The sequence below is a fragment of the Dipteris shenzhenensis genome, chromosome 30, assembly GCF_047967505.1.
Source record: "Dipteris shenzhenensis isolate YYH24624 ecotype China chromosome 30, Dip_SZ_1.0, whole genome shotgun sequence".
In the NCBI taxonomy this organism is placed as follows: Eukaryota; Viridiplantae; Streptophyta; class Polypodiopsida; order Gleicheniales; family Dipteridaceae; genus Dipteris; species Dipteris shenzhenensis.
Genome location: NC_141625.1, coordinates 5,366,314 through 5,393,655, shown reverse-complemented (window position 1 = coordinate 5,393,655; position 27,342 = coordinate 5,366,314). Strand labels below are relative to the sequence as shown.

Here is a 27,342-nt window from a genome sequence, read left to right as displayed (position 1 = left end):
ATGTAATCATGCTGATATTCATGCCACCGAGCTGCCGAATATTTCTATGTGGCATAGCCGGATGGGACATATGAGCATAAGTGGAATGGAGCAATTGGCTCGCCTTGGCTACTTACCGTCTCTGAAATTTTTTGATTTAAAGTTTTGTGAGCACTGCATATATGGTAGACAGTTACAGTGTCCTCATAAGAGGAGATTAGGACATAAAGATGCTCAACTTGAGCTTGTGCATACAGATGTGTGTGAGATGCCTAGTCCTTCACTTGGAGGTGCATGGTACTTTGTCACATTTATAGATGATTCCACAAGGAAGGTGTGGGTATATCCCCTTCGATTGAAGAGTGATGTCTTCCCAGTGTTCCAGAAATGGCTTGCTATGGTTGAGAACCAAACATGCAGAACACTGAGGGCTTTGCGGTCAGATAACGGTGGGGAGTATATGTCTAATGCATTCAATGCATTTTGTGATGCTAGAGGTATTAAAAGAGAACTCCCTGCTCCTTACAGTCCAGCGCAGAATGGCACTGCAGAGCGTATGAATAGAACCATACAGGAAAAGTCCCGCTCTATGATGTCACATGCTGCTTTACCTCATGGATTTTGGGCTGAGGCTGTAAAAACAGCAGTACACCTCATCAATAGGTCACCAAATAAAAGATTGGATGGCAGAGTGCGAGAGGAGCTTTGGACAGGAAAACCTCCTTCCTATAAGCACTTGAGGGTCTTTGGCTGCACTGCGTATGTGCATATACGCAGAGAAGATCGCAGCAAGCTTGATCCTAAGTCTCTTAAATGCATTTTTCTTGGATATGGTGACAGTGGTGAGATGGGTTACCGCCTATGGGATCCTGTAAATAAGAAGCTAATACGCAGCAATGATGTCTTATTTGATGAGTCATGTATGTTTAAGGCAGTAGATAAGCCTTCTGATGCTTCAGAGGTTGACATTGATGACTCGGGACATCCTGTACAATTCAGGCAGACTGCAAATCAGCCACAACAGCAGCGTAATCAGCCAATGCATGATGCTGCAGCAGGTCCAAATGGACAGCCCGCAGTGGCGGAAGATGTACTACAGGACATGCCACCTTTGGAAGACCTCCCAGGCATAATTCTGCAGCCTGATCTACTTGAAGAGCCACCTGTTTTAGGTGAGCAGCAAGTTGGACAGCAAGACCAATGGGTCCGAAGGTCCACTCGACAAATGAAACAGCCAGACAGATTTGTTCCAGGAGCAGATTTTATTATGCTTACAGACTGTGGAGAACCTTCCTGTTACAAGGAAGCCGTGCAAATGCATGATAAAAGGCTATGGGAACTAGCCATGAAGTCTGAAATAGAAAAATGGTACTTGGGAATTGGTGCAGTTGCCTAAGGGCATGAAAGTACTGCCATGCAAGTGGGTGTATAGATTGAAAGTCACACTTGGAGCTAAGCCAAGGTGTAAAGCCAGGTTGGTTGCCAAGGGCTTTAAGCAGGAGTATGGTGTCGATTTTGATGAGATCTTTTCTCCAGTGGTTAAGATGACCACACTCAGGATTGTACTTGCTTTGGTTGCATGTCAGAATTTGGAATTATGCCAAATGGATGTGAAGACAGCCTTTCTTCACGGTGATCTTCATGAGGAGATCTACATGCAGCAGCCAGAAGGATTTGCAGTCAAGGGCAAGGAGTCACTTGTATGCAAGCTTAAGAAGAGCCTTTATGGGCTGAAACAGGCACCAAGGGAATGGTATAAGAAATTTGATACCTTCATGAAGTCCCAAGGTTTCAGGAGAAGTGATGACGATCACTGCTTATATACCAACAAAGCTGCAAATGACAGCTTAATCATTCTCATTTTATATGTGGATGACATGCTTATTGCTGGTAAAGCCCGTAAGGAGCTTGATGACCTTAAGAAAAGATTGCATGAGGCCTTTGATATGAAGGACCTTGGTGATGCAAATCACATACTGGGAAAGCGGATACGGAGAGACAGGGGACAGCATTTTTTGTATTTGTCTCAGACCGAATATATTGGCAAAGTATTGCACAGGTTTCATATGGAAGGGGGGAAGACCCTTAGTTCTCCATTGCCTCCATATGTAAAACTCAGTGCAATGGATAGCCCACACTCAGATGCTGATAGGGCTGAAATGGCCAAGATTCTGTATGCTTCAGCTTGTGGCAGTCTCATGTATGCCATGGTTGCTACCAGACCTGATATTGCGTTTGCAGTGGGAGTGGTTAGCAGATATATGGCAAATCCAGGCAAGAAACATTGGAATGCAGTGAAAGGTATCATGAGATACCTGAAGGGCACACAGGAGTTGTGCATATGCTTTGGCAAGCAGGATGCAAAGGTGCATGGTTATGTGGATTCAGATTTTGCTGGTCATCCAGATAACCGGAAGTCTACTACCGGTTATGTTTATACATTCACTGGAGGTGCAGTGTCATGGATGTCAAGGATGCAGCAGTGCATAGCCTTGTCTACCACGGAAGCTGAATATATTGCAGCCACAGAGGCATGCAAGGAGGCCTTATGGCTATCTCGGCTAGTGGGAGATTTGGGCATTACAGGTGATATTCCATTGTTGCATTGTGACAGTCAGAGTGCTATTCAGTTGGCACACAATCCTGTCTTTCATGCAAAGACAAAGCACATTGATGTGAAGTATCACTTCATCAGGGAGGTAATAGATGATAAGCTGATTCAGCTTGTCAAGATTCACACGGATGACAATCCAGCAGATTTGTTGACAAAAGGCTTGCCTGCAGAGCGGTTTGCACATTGTCGACAGTTGATGGGTATAGGTTGAGCCTCATTTTGGCCTTGTACTCCATTGTGTATATGCTGTATTTCTCTCATTTATTTTTACTTGAGGGCATATTGCCTTTAAGTGGGAGGTTGTTGGGGTAAAGGCACTATGGCCACCCAAGTACAGTTAGTACACTTAAGTACAGTTAGTACTTTTATTGTTAAGTACACTAAGTACTGTGTACTTAGTGTTGTAACCTTATCCATTAATATAAAAGGTGTCTGTGTGCTAGGGGAGGTACACACATACTTCTTATCCCCACAATCTTGTGTCCATGGTGTGTGTGTCGGTGTGCTCTCTCCTTCTCTCTCACCTCACACATCTCACTGACCGCTATGCGGCTCGAGATCGTACTCGTCGCAACAATCTTGACCACGATCTCCAACAATTCCAGATCACTGCTGATGATGATCTCAAGGTCAAGCTGGTAGACTACCGGCGGTTAATTGCTGAATTTGCCACAACTGGTTCTCCCAAATCCGAGCAGACGGAACCCTGGACAAGTACAAAGCTCGCTTAGTAGTGCAAGGATTTCGCCAAAACATGGTATCGATTATGAGGAGACCTTTGCACCTACTGCTCGGTTATCCTTTCGCCTCCTCCTCGCTCTAGCCGCTCATCACAGCTGGTCTATCTATCAGATGGATGTCAAGAGTGCCTTTCTCAATGGCTACCTTGATGAGGAAGTCTATGTGGCTCCCCCATCAGGTTTTTCTCCTCCTGGCCATGAAAATAAGATATTCCGTCTCCGCAAAGCTCTTTATGGGCTTAAACAAGCACCTCGGTCTTGGTTCCACCGAATAGACACCTTCCTCAAAACTAATGGGTTTCATTCCACTCCTTTTGATCCGAATTTATATATACATCAATCTTCAGAGGGGGTCTGCTTTATCTTACTTTACGTAGATGATCTTTTGCTTTTGGGCTCTACCACCACCACACTTCAATTCATTAAAACACAACTCAGCACCACATTCGAGATGACCGATCTCGGTCTTCTCTCCTATTTCTTGGGCATGGAAGTTGTTCAGCATTCTGGTGGTATCTTTGTTTCTCAACAGAAATATGCTCTTCAACTCCTTGATCAGATCATCCCCCACGAGCCTAAGCCAGCTGCGACTCCCTTGGATCCCATAGTTCAGCTCTGAAAGGACTTGGAGTCTCCTCCCTTTGATGAACATCTCTATCGTCAGGTTGTTGGCAAGCTACTCTGGCTCATTCACACTCGTCCGGATCTTTCTTACTCAGTTTCTATTCTCAGTCAGTACTTTAATGAACCCAAGCACACTCATTGGCATGCATGTATTCGTATCTTACGGTTCATACGTGGTACTTACTCTTATGGTTTACATTTCAGACTAGGACTAACATGAGAGGAGGAAGAGGTGTGGAAGGGAGAGAGAGTAAGAGAGTGACACTCTAGTGCGGGTGTGAAGTGATAGTGAGCCACACCACAAACTCACTTATGTTTTATTAGGATTAGGTTTACCCTATGACTGTCTTAAGACAGTCATAGGTGTCCTATCTTTAATTCTTTAATCAAGGGTTGGCAATGTGCCTTTACCCCCAACAACCTCCCACCTAAAGGCCAATGTGCCTAAAGGGGAGAAAAGAATAAAAATTACAGCAATATACAGTTACTGTATACAAGACCATAAAGTAAGAGTGGTCTCATCCTAATCCCATGATGTGGCGGCAATGTGCAAACCGCTCTGTAGGCAAGCTCTTAGTGAGCAAATCTGCAGGATTATCATCAGTATGTACTTTCACAAGCTCAAGTCGCTTGTCTTCCAGTACCTCCCTGATGAAATGATATTTCACTTCTATGTGCTTGGTCTTCTGATGAAAGACCGGATTCTTTGCCAACATGATAGCACTCTGACTATCACAATGCAAAACTGGCATATCTCCTGTAATGCCCAAATCTCCCACCAGCCGAGTAAGCCATATTGCTTCCTTGCAAGCCTCAGTGGCTGCAACATATTCAGCTTCTGTGGTTGACAGTGCAACGCATTTCTGCAACCGAGACACCCATGATATAGCACCTCCTGCGAATGTGAAAATATAACCGGTAGTAGACTTCCGGTTATCTGCATTCCCTGCATAGTCTGAATCTGTAAAACCATGCACCAATGCGTCCTGCCTACCATAGCATATGCACAAGTCTTTGGTACCTTTGAGATACCTCAAGACACCTTTCACTGCTTCCCAATGCCGCTTGCCTGGATTTGCCATATACCTGCTGATGACTCCCACCGCAAAAGCAATATCCGGACGAGTGGCAACCATGGCATACATCAAAGATCCAACTGCAGATGCATACGGAACCTTGGCCATTTCAGCCTTATCATCATCTGATCTGGGGCTGTCCTTACTGCTGAGTTTTAAATGTGGAGGCAACGGGGTACTAATAGACTTCCCCCCCTCCATTTTAAACCTTTGCAGTACTTTGTCAATATACTCTTTCTGTGACAGAAACAAAAGTCCCTTGGACCTGTCACGAGTAATACGCATGCCAAGAATATGATTTGCATCACCCAAGTCTTTCATGTCAAAAGACTTATGCAGTTGTTTCTTCAAAGCACTAATCTCATGCTGAGATTTACTGGCAATAAGCATGTCATCCACATATAGAATGAGTAGCATCAAACTGCCATCCTTTGCCCGTTTGGTGTACAAGCAATGATCGGTCTCACACCGATGATACCCTTGGGACTGCATGAAGGCATCAAACTTCTTGTACCATTCTCTTGGCGCCTGCTTGAGTCCATACAAGCTCCTCTTGAGCTTACACACAAGCTGATCTTTCCCTTTAACAGCATATCCCTCTGGCTGACTCATATAGATCTCATCATGGAGATCTCCGTGAAGAAAAGCTGTCTTCACATCCATCTGACATAAATCCATGTCGTCATGAGCAACAAGAGCTAACACTGCTCTCAAAGTAGTCATCTTGACTACAGGTGAAAAGATCTCATCAAAGTCAATGCCCTTCTCCTGCTTAAATCCCTTGGCAACCAATCTGGCCTTATACCGAGGTAAAGCATTTGAATCCACTTTGACTTTGTAAACCCACTTGCATGGCAAAACCTTTCTGCCTGCAGGTAACTGCACCAAGTCCCATGTATCATTCTGAAGTAGGGAGTCCATTTCTGACTGCATGGCTTTCTCCCACTTCTTTTTCTCTGTTCTTCCCATAGCTTCCTTGAAGCTGGAAGGCTCACCACAATCTGTCAGCATGATAAAATCAGCCACATTATTGGCTCCTGGAACAACTCGGCAGGAGGCCGTTGTGCACGGGTGCTCCTTCTCACAAAATGTTCCGGATTAGGCTGCTGTCCAGCCAGTTCTTCATGCATGACGGGTGGCTGTACCACCATATCTGGCTGTTCTACAGCCCCATCTGTTGGCACATCCAGTGGTGCATTATTGGCAAAATTATTTGGCTGATTTTCAGCCTGTATATCCTCTTGAACAGGGTGATCTGCAGCAGCCTGCTGCTGCATATAAATGGGCATTCTTTGCTGTCCAACATCATCATAAATAACCCTCCTGTATTCCACAGGTTGCACGGGTTCCTTGTGTACACTATCTTCTTTAAAGATGACATCATTGCTGCGTATAATCTTCCGTTTAACGGGATCCCATAACCTGTACCCCATTTCACCTTCGTCACCATAACCCATAAAGATGCATCTGATAGACTTTGGATCCAGTTTGGTGCGTAGATTTTTGCGTACATGAGCAAAGCACTCGCAGCCAAATACACGTAAGTGCTTATATGAGGGTGGCTTGCCAGACCACACCTCCTCTGGCACTTTCAACTCCAAAGCCTTATTTGGTGACCTGTTAATAATGTGAACTGCTGTTTGCACGGCTTCTGCCCAAAAGCCATGGGGTAATGCAGCATAAGACAACATACATCGAACCTTCTCCTGAATAGTTCGATTCATACGCTCACTTGCACCATTTTGAGATGCATTATGAGGGGCTGTGAGTTCCTGTTTGATGCCCTTAGCTTGGCAAAACTGCACAAAAGCATGTGACACATACTCACCCCCATTATCGGATCTGAGGCATTTCAGCCTGCGACCTGTCCGATTCTCAACCTGAGCGACAAACTTCTTGAAAGCATCTAAGGCATCTCCCTTATGCTTCAAGAAATAGACCCACACCTTACGTGTGGCATCATCAATGAAAGTAATAAAATATTTTGCACCCCCTAGTGATAACTGTGGCATCTCACACAAATCAGTGTGCACTAGATCAAGTGGTGCTCTATTCTGGGGAGTCCTCCTCTTATGAGGAGTCACAGAATGCTTGCCAAATATACAATGATCACAAGTAGGCAAATCTGAAAAAGAAAGAGACGGCAGATAACCCAAACGTGACAGTTCTTGCATTCCTTTAACAGACATGTGTCCCAACCGGCTATGCCACAATGAAACCTTTGGCAGCTCGGTTATGGCAACAACATGATTACCCACACTGGAAACATAAAGAGGATACAAGGTATCACTCTTAAAACCCTCAGCCACTACAGTATGGCCATCAGTAATCACCCATTTGGAATCCCCAAATGTGGTGTGGTAACCACTGTCATCCAATAAGCCAGTGCTAATCAGATTTTTCTTGATTTGCGGCACATGGCGGACACCATCAAGCATGAATGTGCGTCCATCAGGAAATACTATCTGTATACTGCCAATCCCTGCAATCTGACATGCATAGTTGTTCCCAAGATGAACAACTCCATGAGTACCTGTGTAGGAAGTAAACCACTCCCTATGAGGAGTAACATGAAAAGAGGCACCTGAATCCAAGAGCCAGGTGTGCATGTCATGGCCATCAATAACCAAAGCATGTGCTATTACAGCAGAAGAGCATAAAACATCATGTATGTCACTGTCACTGTCCTCTGCTGCAACATTCACTGCATCCAAGTCATCTGCCTTGGCCTTGCCTTTGCCTTTGCTTGTATTTCCTGCATCCTTTGTTTCAGCCTTCTTGGCTTTCTGATCCCGTATGAACTTGAAGCACTTAGACTTCACATGTCCCTTCTTGCCACAATAAAAGCATTCAATGTCCTTTTTGCCACGGGACTGACTGCGGGATTTGGACTTACTAGCAGATCTCCCCTTCTGCTGAGTCCTGCCTCTATCCTGTACTTGCAAAGCATTTGAAGACTTGCTGCCCGCATTATTCTTCCTGCTCATCTCCTCCATAAGGAGAGAGCTCTCTACATCAGCATACATAAGAATAACATTTGAATTTGACAGGGTGGTCTTGAAAGTGTCCCAACTCTCAGGGAGGGTACACAACAAGAAAGTAGCCTTGAACTCCTCATCAAGGTTCAACCCCTGTGCAATCAGCTGTGTAAAGATAGAATTGAACTCACTCAAATGTGAGGTCATAGCTGTACCTTCCTTCATGCGAAGATCAACCAGCTTCTTCAACCAATAAACCTTACTGGCTGAACTCTTTTGGGCATACAATTCTTCTAGTCTGTGCCATAGACCATAAGAGGTCTTTTCAGTCTGTACATTGAACACAAGAGTGTCTGAAATAGTGAGCATGATAGCTGCCCTCGCGGACAAATCAAGCTCTTCCCAGTCATCTGCTGACATGTCAGATGGCTTGACACCCTTCACCCTTATGGGCTTAGCAATCTTCTTTAACAGAAGTACATTCAAGCACTGTTCTGCCCATAATGCATAGTTGTGTGCTCCTTCCAGTTTCTTTATGTTCAGAATTGAAGAATCACTTCCCCCTGATGCCATATCAGATGGGGAAAGTACCTGACACCCTGGAAGTAAAAAGACTGAATAAAAATTCTGATTTCTCAGAAAAACCTGCTCTATTTAAGAGCCAGAAGCACTCTCAATGGTGCTGTTTTTACTGTCAGTAAAATCTGCAGCAAAACAGTAAATGACCCTGCAAAAACTGTACCTTCTGACACACTGTTCTGAGCTCAAGGAGGCATAAAAGAACAGTAATTTCAGACTGCTGCTGCTGCGCAACAAGTGCTTAACAGTGCATAATCATCTGACAAAACCACCAACACTGCTGTAGACACTGCTGTACTGACTGTACTGATCACTTCTCCCACCTCAGATGAGGTATTGCACTGAGTAAAATTGCATAAACCACTTGGCAAACACCCAAAAAACAGTAAATGATGCTTCAGCCTGTCACAAAACCTGCAACAGTAAATGGGATAAATCCCAAGCAATCACCCTTATGCCAAGGGGAGAAAATGCATCTGAAGATCTCTGTCGGTAACCCAAGTGCTATCAAACAAGGTCTGGGCAAAAGCCCTTAGATCTGAAACCTGAATCAAGTGGAGAACACCTCAACACTGAGGTAGCATGCAATATGATAAATCTCTCTGACACTTGTACCTGACAATGTGCAAAGCAAAGACTGCCCCTGTGTACTCAGTAACAACACAAATCACAAAGTACAAACACCAAGAAGAAAATCTTTTGAGCACTGTCAACGATGGGCAGTTAGGGACCGAGTAAACTCGATGCGCCCTGACCAAGCGTGGCTCAACTGAGATTTTCAAAGTGCGTACAACGAATGTGACCTGCAACAAATGTCACCAAATGCACTGCGGAAATAAAGCAAATGTGTGCTCCCTGGCTACACACTGCCTCAAGGCATATACTGCAAACACATCCAGGCAAAAGCCCTCTGAAATGGTTACCCAAAACTGAGAATTGCACTCAGTAAATGCATAGAAGCTTCTGCAAAACAAGCATCTGACCTTCCTGAAAGGCAAGTAACTGCGCAAACACCACCACTGTGGCACAAGTCACCTCAAGCGTGAGTGACACGAGAGTACCTGCTGTACCTCAACAAATGCACAGTATACAGCTGAAATGCTTCAGGAAAGCAACAGGAATGCTTCATGTACTGCGTGTACATGCACAAAGCAGAGTGCTTCAGCACTATTTCTCTTCCAAAAAAAAATGTCTGCTGTACTTTCCAGTACCTGCAAACAACCTGCTGTACTTCTGTCCCTGTAGCAGGTACACTTCCCCCAAAAAAAAATCGTGTTTTTGCAGCAAAAGAACAAACAGATCCTGATGTACTGTTCTGTACCTGCAGGTGAGGCGTCTGTACAGTTGTACGGAATTCCGTACGACTGTACGGACAGTCTGTACGGCTCGAAGCAGCTGCGCCGCTGCTCAGCGCTGCCTTTGGTGTAGTGCGATGCCTGAACAGGCCAGCTGCTGTACAGCTATAGCAGCTGTTGTGCAGCTGCCAGATGCAGCTCCACCCTGAAGCTGTGAACTGCGCCGCCCTAAAGTTGCTTTGCAGCCTGCGCCTTCACCCTGCCCTGATCTGCTGCCCTGCGCCCTCACAATGCCTCGAGAGGCTTAGCAGCTAGTAGCAGTTGCTATGCAGCAGCTGGCTGCTATGCTAGATGCGGCGCCTCGAGCTGCAGCTAGCAGCTCCTGTGCAAGGAGACCCGCGACCAGTGACCACCACCGTGACCACGCCCGTGACCTCGATCTGGCCCGCGCCCGCGCTGTCGCCCTGTTTTCGCCGCCTGCGCACTGTTCGTCGCCGCCTGTGCTGTCACAGTCCGTCCGTACGGTTGTACGGACGACGTACGGCCGTACGGATCTGTCCGTACGTCCGTACGGAAAGGGGTAGGCAAGGAAGGCTAGGGCGAGGAGGCTTGATAGGCAAGGGTGGCTCTGATACCAGTTGAGAGGAGGAAGAGGTGTGGAAGGGAGAGAGAGTAAGAGAGTGACACTCTAGTGCGGGTGTGAAGTGATAGTGAGCCACACCACAAACTCACTTATGTTTTATTAGGATTAGGTTTACCCTATGACTGTCTTAAGACAGTCATAGGTGTCCTATCTTTAATTCTTTAATTAAGGGTTGGCAATGTGCCTTTACCCCCAACATAACACTATAGGGATACATTGATTTCGACTGGGCTGGCGACTCGGACAATCGCCATTCTCATGGCGGCTACATTTTCTCGTTCGGCTCGGCAGCTGTTTCTTGGTCCAGCCGTAAACAAGAAACTGTTGCTGGATCTTCTACTGAGGCTGAATACGAGGCCTTGTATGATTGTACCACAGAGGCCATATATCTCCGGCAGTTTCTGGCAGAGCTACACTTTCCTTGCACTGAACCAACGGTCCTCTACGTTGACAACAAAAGTGGCATCGCTCTCGCCGGCAATCCCATTCTCTCCAACCGCACCAAACATGTTGGCGTACACTTTCATTTTACTCGCGAGCAAGTGGAACTGGGTACTATTCGATTGATATATGTTCCAGCTGCCGATAATCATGCTGACATTCTTACCAAGCCGGTTAACCGACCTATTCTTGAGCATCTTAGCCCACGGCTTGGGATTGGTGTACCGCCTCCTTCTCCTTAGCAGTATTTTTTTTTGGTATACTAGTACTTAAAGGAAGTGAACAAATCCCCTTCGAGGGCACTCCTTAAGCACCTCTCTTTCTGTACTCTATGATTGTACCATCACTACTGGGCATTTAGCGAAGATGAAAACCTACTTTGTAGGCATCTCCATCTAAATGAAAACCCTCTTACAAAAAAAAAAAAAAAAAGGGGCTGATGAAGAAGATAGATCACCCCTGGAACCATTTTTTGATTACCCTTGGAACCATTCTACCTTGGACATTGAGAGGGGGTGCTTGGTTGCTTCGTCGTCGATCATGTGCACTTTCGTCGTCGAGGTCTTCTTTCTTTCGGGACACTCAATGCCTATGTGTCCCACCTTGTTGCACTTGAAACACCTTATTTCTTTCTTTGGAAAATTTCCACCGTTCAGCTTTCAAGAAGAATCTGTCTTCTGTGGTACAAAGCCATTTTTAGATTTAAAGAAGGGCTTTTTATCAAATCTCTTTTTCTTATGGAAGGGTACATGCCGTTCCAAATCTTTTCCTTCTTTTGGGATCGAATTCTTCCTCTCATAATTAATTGCAAGAGCAATTGCAGAGTTCAGTGAACGAGGATGAAACATGTTAATCTCGGCTTTCAACTTAGATTTTAGAGTTGCCACATACTTTCTGCGTTGATCTCGCTCATTAACTTTCTCTAAGGACTGTAACTAGATCAACGTCTGCCAAAACCTATCCGTGTATGTGGAGGTCGTTTCCTCGTCGAACTGCCTGAAAGTATCCCACTGTTGTCTGGCTTTTGCTTTGAAATGTGAGGGAAGAAAATCTCTCTTGATGAGGTTTTGAAAAGCCTTCCAAGATTTTGGTCGCCTTTTACTGTGCTTAGTGATGTTCCACCAAAGTGCAGCACTCTCCACTAAATGATTTGCAGCACATTTAATCTTATCTTTTTCAGAAAATTTCTCCCTTGAAAAATAATCATCTAGCTGACTGATCTAAGACAAGACAGTGCGTGCTTCTTTCTTTCCATCAAAATTTTGAAATGAGAAAGCTTTTCTACTTATCTTACTCTCCTTTCTTGAATTATGTGCTCTCAGTGTAGCTTTGACTGTCCTGATAATAGGATCATCGTCGGATGACTCATCGTCAGATGAATGTCTCTTCCTTTTCTTACCATTGATTTTCTTTTCCAATCTCTCCCTATGCTCATGCTCATCGACCAACTGTGCCTGAAGTACGCAACTGCTCTTGGAGCGTGGGTGGTTGTGGCTGATGCGCCATGATAATGCGATAAATACAAATAAAGCGAAACAGAGGGAAATAAGGATAATAAGTGTATGAGAATTAAACGGATGAAATAAGAATGTGATTCAAGTGTATGGTAAGACAACGGATGGAAAATAGAGAGAAATAAGGACAATTAAACGGATGAAATAAGAATGTGATTCAAATAAAGCGAAACAGAGGGAAATAAGCATAATAAGTGTATGAGAATTAAACGGATGAAATAAGAATGTGATTCAAGTGTATGGTAAGAAAACGGATGGTGGAAGATACTAAGGGTATGAAATATAAAGCAAAGAAATTACTTATCTCACTCTTTGATTGGAGGTAGAAAGGACTAGAGTGGGAGATATGTGACCGATGATGTCGCTCGTAGTCGTCTTTGCGCTCGACCGATCTCCAATTAATTGCATGGTGATTTCGTGGTTCCAATCGCCTTCTTGATTCGAGCTTCTTCAGATTTTGCCTTGCTCTCTTTTCTTTTCTTTTTTAATATGCCTTTGCTGGTCGGTGGAGTGGCCTCTCACTTTTGTGTTGCAGATCGTCAAAAGAAAGACTTCTTTTTGAGAACTTTAGAGTGCTCTCTCTTCTTCTTGAAAAAAAATAAAAATTAATGGAAAGAAAATATGGACCTTGGGTTCTTTTACCCTTGCTTTGTATTTAGTCAAGGGAACCATTCACTTAGTAACCGGTTCAAACGAATTGCTTCATGGTCTCGATTCTCGCATGTCACTGCTGAATCCTGGATCCTGGTCAGTAGTTGCTATCTTCGATGGCAGAGTTCTTTGTAAGTTTGTGATTCGAAGATGCGTGAGCAGGAGCTGCAGGACTATAGAGATAATGGCGGCGGCGGATTATCTACCCAGACCTTTGCAGAGGCCTCTTTTCCAAGGGCGGCGCTATGGAGTTTGCGGAACTAGTGCGGGTTGTTGTCCGCGATGACAGAGGGCTTGCTGCAGAGTTCGGAGTACAAGGAAAACACGCGGGCCGAAATACTGCAGGCGGCAGAGTAATAATAGAGGCGGCTGGTCTTCAATGCAAGGGCAAGTTAGACACGTGGATTTCGGAAGGGCAAAATCTGCAGGTGGGCGCACAGAGGTGTAGTTGGGTGCGTGGGCGTCGGGCTACTCACTGCAGTGCTAAGTAAGACCAGAGACGTAGACTGTAGAGGGTTCTAGGCTCCTCTAACCTCTCCTTAGTTATTGCAGACTACGACGACTGTCACGAGCGTGCGGAGTTCAAGAAACAAGGCACACAAATCGGCGTCCGGTGACGTGGCACGTGGGTAGAGAATAGAAGCCTTAAGAAGAGCTTAAGACTTGAGGTCCACAGTCAAGGGTGCATTATTTCTCCATGATCCTTCTCTTTGCAAGGTGTCTTTTTCTTCTTAAAACCCACACAAAGGCGCTTCACTTTTTCTTTTGTTTTCTTCCTTCATAAGAGCGTCACCAAAGCTTTGATACCACTGAAACCAAAAAGTAATTATCTTCAACACAAATTCACCACTTAATCAATTGGAGAAGAAGAGCACAATCACACCACGAAAGCGACAACAGACTGGGTACAATCTCCCTCCCCTAGATGAGTGGCTCACGCTTCCTCATCTAGAGTATTTATGATATTTCATAAAAGCGCCAAGGAGCCAAAATTATCCCTCTCTTTCAAAATGAGGGATTTGCTTTACATAGCCATCTTAGTGTCCAAAAATGAATGATGCCCATTACAAAATATATTGCTCAAACTTGCAATAATAAAGCAAATACAAAATTGGCCCATGGCCATATAAAATGCGCTGTGCGACACCTCGATCGGTACCCTCGCACTAACTCCAATCCTTGCTATGAGTTCTATCACGTGTACTCAAGCCGCCAATTACATTAGTTATTAACAATTGATTGACCGAATCACCGAATCAACCGATCCCAACATAACCGTACTCAAAGCACAATAATCAAGCATAACACCAATAACACTAGTGACCTCAGTATTAACCACAATACCGACCATCTAGCATGGCAAAACACAAGCTAGTCAGGCGTCCCCAACTAACCACACAAAGTATCCACTAGGACTCCCGCCGCGTCCGGTGCGCTGCTATGGAGTACTTTGCCATAGTCACACTTGACTAAAATAATAAAGTCCAAAGCAAGATATACCAGAAATATAATTTTCGTAACATTGGAGCTTTGATACCAATGCAATGAAGGAGGCAGGGGCAGATGGGAGGAAGGGGGATAGGATTTGCAGAAGGGAGAGGAAAGAAGAGGGAGAAGGAGTGAGAAGTAAAGAAAGGGGTAGAGGTAGGGGAAGAGAGAGATAGAGAGGGGTTGGGAGAGAGAGTAAGCAGCACGTAGGAGGAAGGAGGAGGGAGGAGATAAGATAAGATGCCACATAAAAAAGTGTACAATGAGTGGTGGATGGGGATTTATAGTCCCTCCAGTTTTCTCACTAACTCTAGCTAAAGGGCTACCAAAATACACCTTTCCCCCTTCACTACATGTGTAATTGTTGAGGTACAAATTGGGCATATCTCTATTCATCTGTTTTTGTTGTTTGGTTGAGATTTCAAAGCTTGGTGAGCACTGGGTTTACCCAAGAGATTCTGGGATCTTTCGAAACCTAGATGGCAGCTTATGCTTGGGTATTGATGAGAACATAAGTGTATGCTTACTAAGTTCTTTATTTTTCTCATTATACAATTTTAAAACTCTCTTTTGTTCTTTTGCTTGTTCTATAAAAATGTTTTTAATTTCTAAGATAGGAAATATTCTAGTCTTATGAAGGTATATATACATATCTCTATTCATGCTTGTTTCCATTACCACACTTGCATTCATAGTATTGGTCTTTTCATGTGTTCATTGGTCTCTCTTACTTAAGGATAATGGTTGCACCTAACGGTTAGCCTAGGGTGCTAGCTTGGCCTCGTTATTACTTTCAGTCTCTTTTTGTGCTTTTTGATTGGTTAATTTTGGTCGCTTTGATTCATGTGTCTTACTTACGGTGGCAGGGATGAACAAGATGGTGATCAATCATCTGGACAAACTTTTTGTAACAAATGATGCTGCCACTATCGTGAATGAGCTAGAGGTTCAACATCCTGCAGCAAAGCTTTTGGTACTTGCAAGTAAAGCACAGCAAGAAGAAATTGGAGATGGTGCAAATCTTGTCATCTCACTCTCTGGAGAGCTTTTGCAAGGGGCAGAAGAACTTATAAGATTAGGCTTGCATCCAAGTGAAATTATTGGGGGCTACACAAAAGCAGCTTGCAAGGTTGGGTTCTACTTCAAGGAAGGTGTTACAGGGACGATATCTAGTTTTTACTTCTATAATGGCTGGGTGTATTGTTTTTTTTGGACAGGTCATAGAGGTGCTAGGAGAATTGGTTGAGCCAGGATCTGAAAAAATGGATGTCAGGAATAAGGAACAAGTAATTCAGAGGATGATATCATCGGTTGGTAGCAAGCAGTGGGGCCAAGAGGGTACTCTTTGTCCTCTTATCGCAGACGTAAGGGAAATTTCAGCTCAGGTTGTCAGGAACCATATTAGCATGCTTAATGCACCATTTTGGTTGCATAATTTACAAACTCTTTGGATGGATTGAGGTATCCTTGTGTATATCTGTGGGTGTTGCACATTTGCCTGCATACTGGATTTGGGATGATCACATATTTCTACCATGGGTTTTATATTTTGCATTTTCTTTGAAAGATTCAGGTATGCTTTGTGTGGATGTTGCATGTGTACAGACGTTTAGGGATGCATTTAAATGTAGTTATGAAAATTGAGAATTGGCTTTGCCAGAGGTGCGTGGTGCTTTAATTGTACCTATAATCCAAGATGGTTTTGACTGTTTTGAGTACGAAGCAGAGGGGGACCTAGAGGTGCAAGAGTTGTGGGAGTATTGGAGTACATTTTGACAATTTTGAATGTTTGAAAGATCTTCTTCATGGGACCAAATAGAGAACATGTTTGACCCTCAGTGTGGGTCCACCATTTAAAATCCTAGACACCAACATCATGTTGTTTTTTGACACCCTCTCTGTCCCAACTAAGGGAATAGTGCCAAGCGTTGGTAGCAAAACCCGGCCGAGTGTCTTTGTGAATCTTGGCCTATCATCCATGGTCCTTAAAAGAGATAGCATCAGCATTGTTAGATAGCAGGATGATGCAAATGGGAAAGTAGCGCTTGTGTTTTGTTCTTATGTGATTGTCCTGCCATGCTTAATGTCCTTGATGCTCCATGGTGTATGCATTTGCTTAATTGAAACCATAGTTACCAGCCGAAACGGAAACGGAAGAAACGAAAGAAACGGAGTTTCCGGGCCCCGCCGAAACGGAAACGAAAGAAACGGCAATATGATACAATTTATGTATAAAATTTTATTTTTTATACATAATATAATTATCAATAGAGTGCAATTTGCAAATCATACATAATACAATTATCTATACTTGAAGCTTCAGCCTTCAAGCATCAATGCATCATTCATACTTCTTGGAGCCACTGCCTCCTTTATAACTATCTAGGAGGGAGACATGGACCCAATAAGCATCTCTCGGCATTGAGGAGGATGGAGAGGTGAGAAGGAGAATGGAGAGGTCACAAGTGAGAAAGTATGGAGAGGTAGAAGGAGGATGGAGAGCTCAGAGGTAAAAGAGGATGGAGAGGTGGAAGGAGCCTGGAGGATCAGAGGTAGAAGTGAAGGAGGATGGAGAGGTTACAGGTAAGATTAAAGAGAGGATGGAGAGAAGAAGGATGGAGGGATGGAGAGCAGGCTGCCAAGCTGCAGCTTTTGCAGGATGGAGAAGATGGAGCAAAGGATGAAGAGGATGGAGAGAGAAGGATGGAGGTCCGAGGAAAACAGGATGGAGAGTCCAAGAGCAAAGGCTGGAGGGATGGAGAGAGCTTAGAGAAGGTGGAGAGAGCAGCAAGGATGCACAGGAGGAGTGCAATCGGCAGGAGGCGGCAAAAAATGGAGCCAGGCGGCAAAATCACGACTTTTGGGATTTAGGGCAAAAACAGGTTTTACGAAACGGCGTTTCTTGAAGAAACGCCGTTTCCGTTTCGCCGTTTCCGTTTCCAGCCACGAAACGGCCGTTTCGTGCAACTATGATTGAAACACAATTTGCCATGTTGGCATGGTTACCCATGTTGAAGATGCCTTGTGGTTCGAAGTGTTGTAAAAAATGTTGTCATGTGTGTTGTCGTGTTAAACACATGCTTAATGATATTGTTTCATCCTAGGTGCTAACTGGGTCTGTACGCTTCCGTTGATCACAGCTAGGCTTAGAGGTATGGGAACATAGTATAGGCATCTTGACATTTATGGAGGGGCAGCCCACCTAGAGGAGCGTTGCAAGAGATTGTTGGAAGGGGCTAGCTAGTTATATATTGTATGAACACTTTTTCATAATTCATGGATATACACACCCAATTTTGGGCGTGAGAGCATCTCGTTTTCTGTTTCTCTCCCTAGAGTTGTCTCGCGGTGTTTGTATTTTTTCCATCTTTCCTTGTTGAGGCAGTCTTGCCGCAACTCTTTGGTGACCCACAATGATCAAGGATACCAATCTTTGCTTACCCATCTTCAAGCTTTGTTGGGAGCAAAGGCATTCTTGCTCTTTGTATCTTCATGTTTTTGTGACGTGCATGCATGCTGGTTGCGGGGAATTGTTGTGAGCTTGTGGAAGAGATGCGTCATCTAATGAAAGCGCTTATCGTCAACAAAGGTCACGGCAAAGTCCTCGATCATGGTATCAGAGGATTATGAGGCAATTAGACCGATCTGCGAGGTTGTTTTTGCAGGTGTTTTTTGGCATCTTACCATGTCTGTTCTCCTCCTCCTTCCTTGAGTTTGCACTTTGGGGTCCTTTGCAATACAACATTGCCATAATTGTCGAATTTTGCGGCTATGTTCTCATCCCTCTGGCCCTCTTTTCTTACTTGGGTGTTTACGGATCGTGTTTGTACCTGCAGTGAAGGTACTTGGCCACGACGGTAAAGTCGGCAACAAGGGATAGGCCGATGTTGCTACAATTTGGAGCAACTCACTGAGGTTTGAAGCTACATTGGCTGTCCTCATTCATGCCATGGCTGTTGCTCGGATTCAATGATCAAATTTAGTGCGATGGCATCCATAAAGTTGCAGGGCGATTCTTTCAATTGTGGGGGCCAAGAGTTTTGTTACTATTCTAGAGCATATGCCTGCTGTTGCGCTGATGCATCAAGCTGGGCTCCTGAACACAATCGTTGCAATTCCACTCCGTTCACCGTGGGCTAGTTGTGTGTCGTTCGCTACCCAAGGCGTTGAGTCCCTTGTCAACAAAGCTTCCTTTGCTTGACCATGGATTGCCACTGGTAGGGAGAAGAATTGGAGTGTAGCAACGTACACAGTTATCGCCTTTTGTTTTCTATGACCATTGGCATAGGCATGTATCCCGTTCGTTGCTCCATCGATATAGTGCTAGCGGCCAAGACTTTGCCTTGCACTAGGTTGAGATTTCAAAGAGGTGGCCGTGTAGACGCAAGCTATATGGGTATCGTTTGATCCACTGCCTTCAAGGCTTATCATGGCAGTTGACATTGAAACCTTGTGTCTTCCACCGACTTCATAGCAATGAATATCAACTACGTGAAAACACTTGGGGACGAGTGAGGTTGGTGTTGAGTTTGACAAACTGTCGAAGGATGTAGAGGAGGGGGTGTTCATTGAGGTTTAACTACGGGCGGATCAGAGCATTACCACAAGGAAGGAGATGAAGAGCTATGAAGTAAACAAATAGCAACATGGCAATGAATATCATTGCTTCAAATCCACAAAAGCCAGTTAGCTTTTCGTAAGCTCTTTGGCTTAGCAGAAGCTTTGTTGGAGAAAAAGGCAGTCATCTTGGAGCTTCGTAGCCTTCTTGCCCTCTTGCATTCATAGCTCAGTTCAAGGCATCTTTGATTCCCTCCAATCCGGCAGGGTTGTTTCGAACAAGTGTAGAACCATATGCCATATGGCTTGGTCCGCAACAACCCTTTCTTCTATCCATCGCCTTTGATGCTTGGCTGTTCCGCCATGACCTGACTTCGAGGATGAGCACATGGATTCATGTCTCTTCCTCGACATTGTAAAACAGGTGCATTGATAGTGGCCAAATAAGAGAGGGCCGTCTATGGGTTGCAGACACGGATACCTTTGAGCAGTTTTCCTTGTATGAACGTGCTAAAGGAGTAATGGCTGTTTCGCACACCGTGTGTACATTTCAGTTTTATGTTAACTGCTTGGCAGAATGGGAGCTACTCCCATCTTTTGAGGAAAATAGAAAACAAATTAGTGCACGGTAGGGAAAAGGAACCGAGGAATTGGTTGGAAGGTCACAAAAGGACCATGCTTTTGTTGTGGGAAGCCAGCTTATTGGGCTTCAGAAGGTAGACATGGGAGAAGGTACTCTGTAGGAAAAGGCAGATATAGAGGTTGCCGTTGGCTCTCGGAGACATCTAATGGGCCGATGCCCATAAAGTCTCTTGCCAGATCAATGTATTTTCTCGTGTTCATCGACGACTTCACATGATGACTTGCTACTCTGCAATGCAGCAAATTGTGAGGCTCTCTGAACAGTTCTGAGAGCCCAAGGCTAGGGCCTTTATAATCTCAGCCCTGTTTCAGGGCCCTATGCCATAGCCAAATCTGCTGCTCACATGACAGCCAGCATGCTGCCCATGTGGCAGCCCGACTATTGCTGTCCCCATGGCAGCCTTCCTCTTTGCCTATGTGGCATCTCTTTGTCCCCTTTTGTGCTGTTGGTCTATCTGTTGGAATAGGGTTGGTCACCTCCCCACCTGTGTGCCGCCAATGAGGAGTGCATCGGGGCGGGGGGGGGGGTGGACCATAGGACAATAGCTAGAAGCATGGGCTGCCACTTGGGCAGCACATGCAGCAGGTCAAGAAGGATACCTGGCAGTTGGAAGGTTCCTTGGTGGACAGAAGGACTGCGGGTATGCCATGTGGCCATTTTAGATTGGTTGTAGCCTGTTTGCGCAGTGATTGCAGCAAGGGAAAGAGTCCGAATCAGCACCATTGGATCATGGGAATCTGCAGCATGTGTACGGACTGACATCGCCTGTGCACGGGCATGGTACGGAGCATGGCAGGTGACTCTAGGGCCAGAAGGAGGCTGAACAGAGGCAGAACCAGCAGAGGCAAGAGGCGTAACAGATGGGCAGGTTTTGGCAGCAAAAGAGAACCATTGCAGGTCGGGATATAGGGCTGCATTGCCTGGGCCAATGGCTGATAGCCATGTGGCTAGGCACGTTCCAAAAGGCCTAAGAAGGGCTGCCTACAGCATGTATTCCTACAGAGCAGGGTGCGGCTCAAACAGACCCTTAAGTCTGCCAGTTTGGGTCGGCTATTTTGAGTAGGGCTGTGCCCTATAAAAGGGGGCGCTAGGGGCCTCCATAATCATCACTTGGAGCTGCCTGCAGCGGAGCAGCAGGTAGCCATCCTTGGGCCTACATTCAGGAGGTGAAGGAGACCTACAATAGGCAGCAAGGAGCATGCGGGCTTAGAGATCTAGAGGTGCCAGGCAGCTAGTAGGAGGACATTCTGGTAAGACTGGAGGACCTCGGTTTGGTGGGGCTCCACATCTCCTTTTGTTTTGTGTCCAGTTTATGGACGGACGGAAATATATAAGTGTTGCTTCCATATTTGTCTTGGATGCATTGTCTAGTCTGGCTTGCACACACATCTATGATTGTGAAGTGCACACAGTGAATGAAGTTTGATTCCCTAGTAAAACGCTTCCGCGTGTAATTCCTGGGCTCATCTATCAGCCTTCTGCTGCGGGATACCCTCTGGTGGGATTTTCATTCATTGGAGGTTCACAGGTGACTTATATGATCCCAACACTGCCTCCACCGACTCATTGTGGGCCAACACTCACATTTCGATGTAGATGCTCCATCAGCTTCCATTGTGAAGCCTCTGGAACAAGTCGGAGATGTCCTTGATCATTGGTCAGCTTCTTCCTCTCCTCCAGGTCCGGTCCCGCAGAAGCAGACCATACTGGAACACAGGTACCATCCAGGTAGCACCAATGGTTTGTGGCACCACCATCCTCAATCACAAAGCCATGTTCTTGAGCAATTCTGATCTGGGCAACACTCGGAGTTGTCACCAAGAAAAGTTCTCCTATTTTTGCTACCACATTTGTTACGGCTCTGACTCCTCTGGTTCTTGATTGGACTCCTTTCTTCTCTTCTGATCAGCAGTCCAATCAAGAAGAGAAGAAAGGTCCTCCTTTCAGCTTCACCTTCCAGTAGTTTTATCACATGTTGTTCCGATGATCATAGACAGTGCTTCGGCATCCATCTCTTCGCACTCCTCTAACAGGTCTGGATCAGCTAGTTTTATTATCTTTCCTGTCGCATCTTTGATGTCTTTATAGGCTGGGGACAGCGGGTTGGGGTTGCGATCTCTCACAGCACATCCATGGCAACGTAATATTTCCTGACAGAACAAGTTTTACATTTTGTTATTTTATGATTGTAATTTGAATTTTGTGATTAAGCGTACAGAAGTGGAATTTGTAAACTATGTTTTGTTCAGTTGATCATTTTAAGGTCGTAGCAGCTTTCTTATAAATTCTAGAGAGATGCATTGTGTGATAAGAAATATTGTGAGAAGCAACATTTTCTGATAAGCAGCTTTTTTGTGCACCACAGCTTCTCAGAAGAAGAGAGTACCCAATGTGTGATGAGCAACATTTTGTGATAAGCAGCTTTTTTGTGTACCACAGCTTCTCAGAAGAAGTGTTTTGTCTTGCAGGCATGCATACAAGTCTGCCCCAGTAATCCAGTGAATTTCAATGTTGATAATGTTAGAGTTGTTAAAATTCTTGGAGGAGGGATACATGATTCTTGTGTAGTTCGGGGCATGGTTCTGAAAAGTGATGCACTGGGAACAATCAAGCATGCAAAAAAGGCCAAGGTTTTGATCCTACAATGCTTTGCAAGCTGATCGGCAATTAAACTGTCGAATTTGTGACTGCAGGCTGAGTCTTTTTAATAGCAAGATAAGAAGAAAACGTTAAAGTTTATTAGAATCCCCTATATGGATACAAATGCACCAATGTTCTGGGTGTTGTATCTTGTGTGCAGATTGCTGTCTTTGGAGCAGGTGTTGACACGTCAGCAACAGAAACTAAAGGCACTGTTCTTATCAAATCAGCAGAGCAGGTAAGGATAGTCAAGACACTTTGAGACTGATGTAGATCTTTCTAAATAGGCTGGATTCCTTTATGATTTTGGGATTTTAAAATTTTTGGTGTTGTGATTTTTCTCAAATGCTCAGCTTGAAAACTATGCAAAGACGGAGGAAGCAAAGATTGAGGATTTAATCAAGGGGATTGCAGACACTGGGGCTACAGTCATTGTGAGTGGAGGCACAGTTGGTGAGATGGCTTTACACTTCTGCGAGCGCTATAAGTATGTCCTTAGCTGCCTGATGATTGTGCTTTATTTGCCACTGATGTTGTAGGGTTCAAGCAATTAGAACAGTTTCCCTTTCCAGTTCCATAAGGTTTCAGGCCTCCATGTTTTTTTTTGGGGGCGGAAAGCGTCTTGAAAGAAAACAGATTGTAGAATTCTTTCAATATGCTATGGCATTATATTTGAAGTGTTTTAGAAAGGGTTTAAATTATCATGGCCTATTTCATGGACATAAGTGGGAAGCTAGGTCTACCGTGCTTTTGGCCTTTTCCAGCATCTACTTATCCTTAACCGTATGCTGCATCCAGCGACAGAAAGGCTTTGTTAAGGGAGAAGAAGTGTGCACCCCCAACACCCTTTGGCTTGTGCTCCATCTCATGCGGCCCATTGGCATGTCTTCGCTAGCCGTGTTGGCTTCTTGCGCTTTGCTAGTCCCATTGGTGCTTCATCTTCACCAAGTCTGTCAATACTCTGTGTTTCGCTAGTCTTGTTGCCGTTGCATGGCATCTTACCTTGTTTCATCACATGCCTTTCACCTGCATTTGGGGATGCTCCTTTGTAGCATTACCAAACAAACAAGGTGCAAGCCTTGCCTCGGCAAGATACAATGGCTACATGCTGGAACAGATGTTTCGCTTGTACTAGACTTTTATTTGAGGCATACCCTGTCAAGTGCATGTCACCAGCGTGTTGTCATCTGTGACTCAGTCCTTGTACACACAAATGATGGTCCTTCTTGACATATCCATCCTTGAGAGAATATTGGCTGGTGGACTGACCTTAATGAATATTCTCCATGATCTTTCTAATGTCTGGGTCCTGTAAATAGTGCCCTTTCATCTCTTCAAGATCTCTATGATGTGGCAGTGGTGACATTATTTGCCGGGGCCTTCTGGAAAGGGCATCTAAGTTCCTATATAGTTAATTAGAAAAAATGTATCTTAATCTATTGTGTGCTCTTGGGGTATGGACAATCTAAAAATGGAATATGGACAGATGAGAGCTTGGTTCGGGTGAAGAATTGCCCGAGGCTTTTGTGATCTGTCCTAACCGTGAATCAGCCCCCAAAAGGTAGTGTTTCAGATATTAAGAGCATGAATTAATGCCAATATCTCTTTCTCGTACGTCCCCATATGTCTTTTGGCATCTTGCAATCTCCTCCTTTCTTATGCAATCGCATGTCCATTTTGATGAAGGGCAGTTCCAATGCACTGTCCACAAGTGTTGCAGGCCACATCAAGGTCTTGTGTAAATCGGGAACAATGAGAATTGGCTTTATGGTTAACTTCTCCTTGAGAGTGTTAAAGGCTGTATGTGGGCGTTCTCCCCATCTGAAAACTGCAAATTTCTTGGTCAAATCATGTAACAGGGCTGCAATATCAGCGGACTGTCTAATGGACCTCGTGTAATAGGAACATAGCCCTAGAACGTTGCACACTTTATGCACGGTTCTCAATTCAGGCCATTCCTGAATGGCTTTGATCTTTGCAGGATCCATCCGTATGCCATCTTTGGAAATGATGTGACCAAGGTAATAGATTTTATAAAAAAATTCACTTTTCATGAAGAGCTTGTTATCTTTGGGTTCTTGGAACACTATTGCTAGAGGTCTTTTATGCTCTTCTTTAGACTTAATTTTTAAAGAATATAAGAATGTCATCAAAGAAACTACTTGTAAAGTGTCTATGAGATCAGAAATCCGGTCTATAATCTTATTGAAAGTAGCTGGAGCATTTGTTAGGCCAAAGGGCATGACCAAGAACTTGGATAACCCAAAAGTCGTCCAAAAGGACGTCTTATGAATGCTCACTCCTTGGGAGGAGCTCGATGACGTGGTGCTTTGGTTGCTTTGGAGGTAACTCTCTTCGCAGTGAATCTGGAAAACATTCTTTAAAAGCATTTGAGAACCGAAAATTTTCTTGATCTGGAGAATCCAGTTCAACTTTTGGTTCATTGAAATCGAGAGCTTTATTAATTTTCTGATGGAAATACTGGATACAACAGGAATAGATTCTCCTTTCCCCTTGGCAACAATGTGATGTTCTCTTCCTCTATGATTGAAAACAAGTGTCTCAGCATCTTAAGATGCACTTTTTTTGGATAGAGCCAAAGCATCCCTAGAATTATATCGTATTGTTCCAAAGGTGAAACCATAAAATCTTCGTGATCCACATAATCTTGAATATGGATCCTAAGTTTTACAACGAGAGGTGCCATAAGTATTGACTGTCCCTAGAAAATGTACCAGGCATCAAGAGACTGCCCTAACTCCTCCGTCTTTGATCCCTAACTGCATGGCTAGGTCATGAGAAATGAAGTTATCTGTTGCTCCAATATTGGACAAAATCAAAACTTCTGACCTTTTACTTTGCCCCATGAGAGACGAATTTCTCTGCCCTTTGGATCGGTCTCTCTCCCTAGTACATCAGGGAGTGTGGGTGATCTCCTTCGCTTTCTACTTGGGCGTGGACTCCTCCCCTTTCCCTTGAGCTACACGGTATCGGGAAGGTGATAGGCTAGGAGAACGCTGCTGGCTTAATCCCTTAGAAACTGCTGCTTGTTTTAAAATATGAGTGTCCTGGAAAAGATGCTGAAGTTGAGGGATCTTCTGTAGAGTTCCCAACGCTTGAATTTTGTTTCTTGCAAAACCTTCATCAAGATCATCATCTAGTCCTTTTGGACCCTTTTGACTGGGCCGTTGCGAAAAGTCAGGCCCGAACTGAATTGCCATATTCCGAAACCATGGTGTGTGTAGCAAAAAGTCAGACCCGAACTAATTCAAAGCTTGGTCGAGCCACAATAAAATTGGTTGTTAGAGAGAAATCAAGTCAGCGGATTCACAATCAAGTTTGCTTCAAAAACTCAGCACTTATTGCAGAAAATCAGCCGACAGCAAGCAGCCCTTGTTGGAGGCCAGACCTGTCAGTTACGGAATGTGCCCGTGTGGAGTGGCTACAAGTGCTTATGCTATCACTGATGATTCAGAGGAAGCCGTCAATCTCTCGCCAGATCACTCAGGCTGAGTTTGGATCTTCACCATTGCAGCTTGATGCAGCTTTCCAGGCCATTACCTATTTATATTGACTCAGGACATACGGAGATCGTATCTGTGGCCGCAGCAGACTACCGTGGTAGCATTGTCCTCCCCCATGGCGTTATCAGCGGCACGTGACCAGAGATGCTAGTATGCGCACACAGTGAGATGGTTTGAGCGGTTGGGGTTACATATGGATAGACTTCCTCCTTTCCAGTACAGCATTGATGCGCCATTCTCCCCACTGCAATATCATGAGGTCAACTAGGTCATACATGAGGATCTTCTAAAGCTACATACATTTCGGACCTGGTTGGAACCAGCTGAGCTCCTTGTGAAGCTTAGCTTCTATAGAGATCATTGCCTCCATATCTTGGATGAGGGGTTTATCGATCCATTGGGGTATACGCGGGTTCACTTACCCCATTCATTGAGGATCTCCATTGGGTAGCTTCGGGTCTCTTCACATAGGCTCCGCATTGAGAGTGGCCAGGAAGGGGCGCATTTATACTCTATGTAGCCTACAAGAGGTTGAGTCGGAGGAACATTTCATCTTCAGATGCCCATGAGATCAAGGGGCGATTCTATTGTTATCCCGTTTCTCTCTTATCTAGATCAGAGATGCTTGGCCGCGTCCATTCATGAGGTAGTTAGGCATTGTGAGCACCTACTCCGATCTCAGAGATATGAGGAGCAGACCTAGTTGGACTCACTTAGAGCATGATCATTAAGTTCTTTCAGCCGGATCACACGGATGCCCGCTCTACAGGGTCTCAGACATGAATCATGATTGTGACCCAGATCCAGTGACACGACAGTTGAGACAGGGGGTTGATGCACAGATCCATGTTTAGAGTGGGAGCCAGACCGACAGGTGTGACAGTTGCCCTTGTCAGACGCAGAGTTATGACCAAGAGATGGTGCCCATTGGGGGCAGCCAGCAATCCATATCTAATTTCATGCTATCACCCCCTCACTCTTGACAAGGGGATTGTCCTGGAGAACACTTCATTCTGTCTAATGATGGTGGAGGGTAAAAGCTCAAAGCTCAAAACAAGTGGCGCTTTAAGAATGACGTTTCTTGGGAATCTCCTTTGTAGAAATAAAACTAGATATTCCTTGTACTTATGAACGAAAGTGATGCGTTGCCCTCTCCCTCTCAGCCCGCCCCCTCCCCTCTCAGTTTGCTCCCCCTTCCCTGCCTCTCAGCCCTCTCCCCCTCCTTCGCCCCCTCCTCTCCTCCGCTCCCTACCCCTCGCCTCAGCCTACTCCTCCCCTCGCTCCCTACCCCTCGCCTCAGCCTGCTCCTCCCCCCGCTCCCTACTCTCCGCCTCAACCATCCCTCTACCCCGCTCC

The 27,342-nt window shown here is 44.9% G+C and overlaps 1 protein-coding gene across 2 annotated transcripts in view; it reads left to right on the top strand.

Moving 5' to 3' along the window:
- LOC147881639 (TCP-1/cpn60 chaperonin family protein) overlaps positions 1-27,342 on the top strand; it is a 71,340-nt gene that overhangs the window by 18,194 nt on the left and 25,804 nt on the right. The window contains exons 2-6 of one of the 2 annotated variants that reach the window (XM_087401705.1): positions 15,489-15,751; positions 15,840-16,007; positions 22,291-22,452; positions 22,623-22,700; positions 22,816-22,949. In XM_087401705.1, the coding sequence (XP_087257831.1) occupies positions 15,489-15,751; positions 15,840-16,007; positions 22,291-22,452; positions 22,623-22,700; positions 22,816-22,949 (805 nt within the window). The remainder of the gene's footprint in view (positions 1-15,488; positions 15,752-15,839; positions 16,008-22,290; positions 22,453-22,622; positions 22,701-22,815; positions 22,950-27,342) is intronic. The other variant, XM_087401707.1, reaches the window with a different exon arrangement.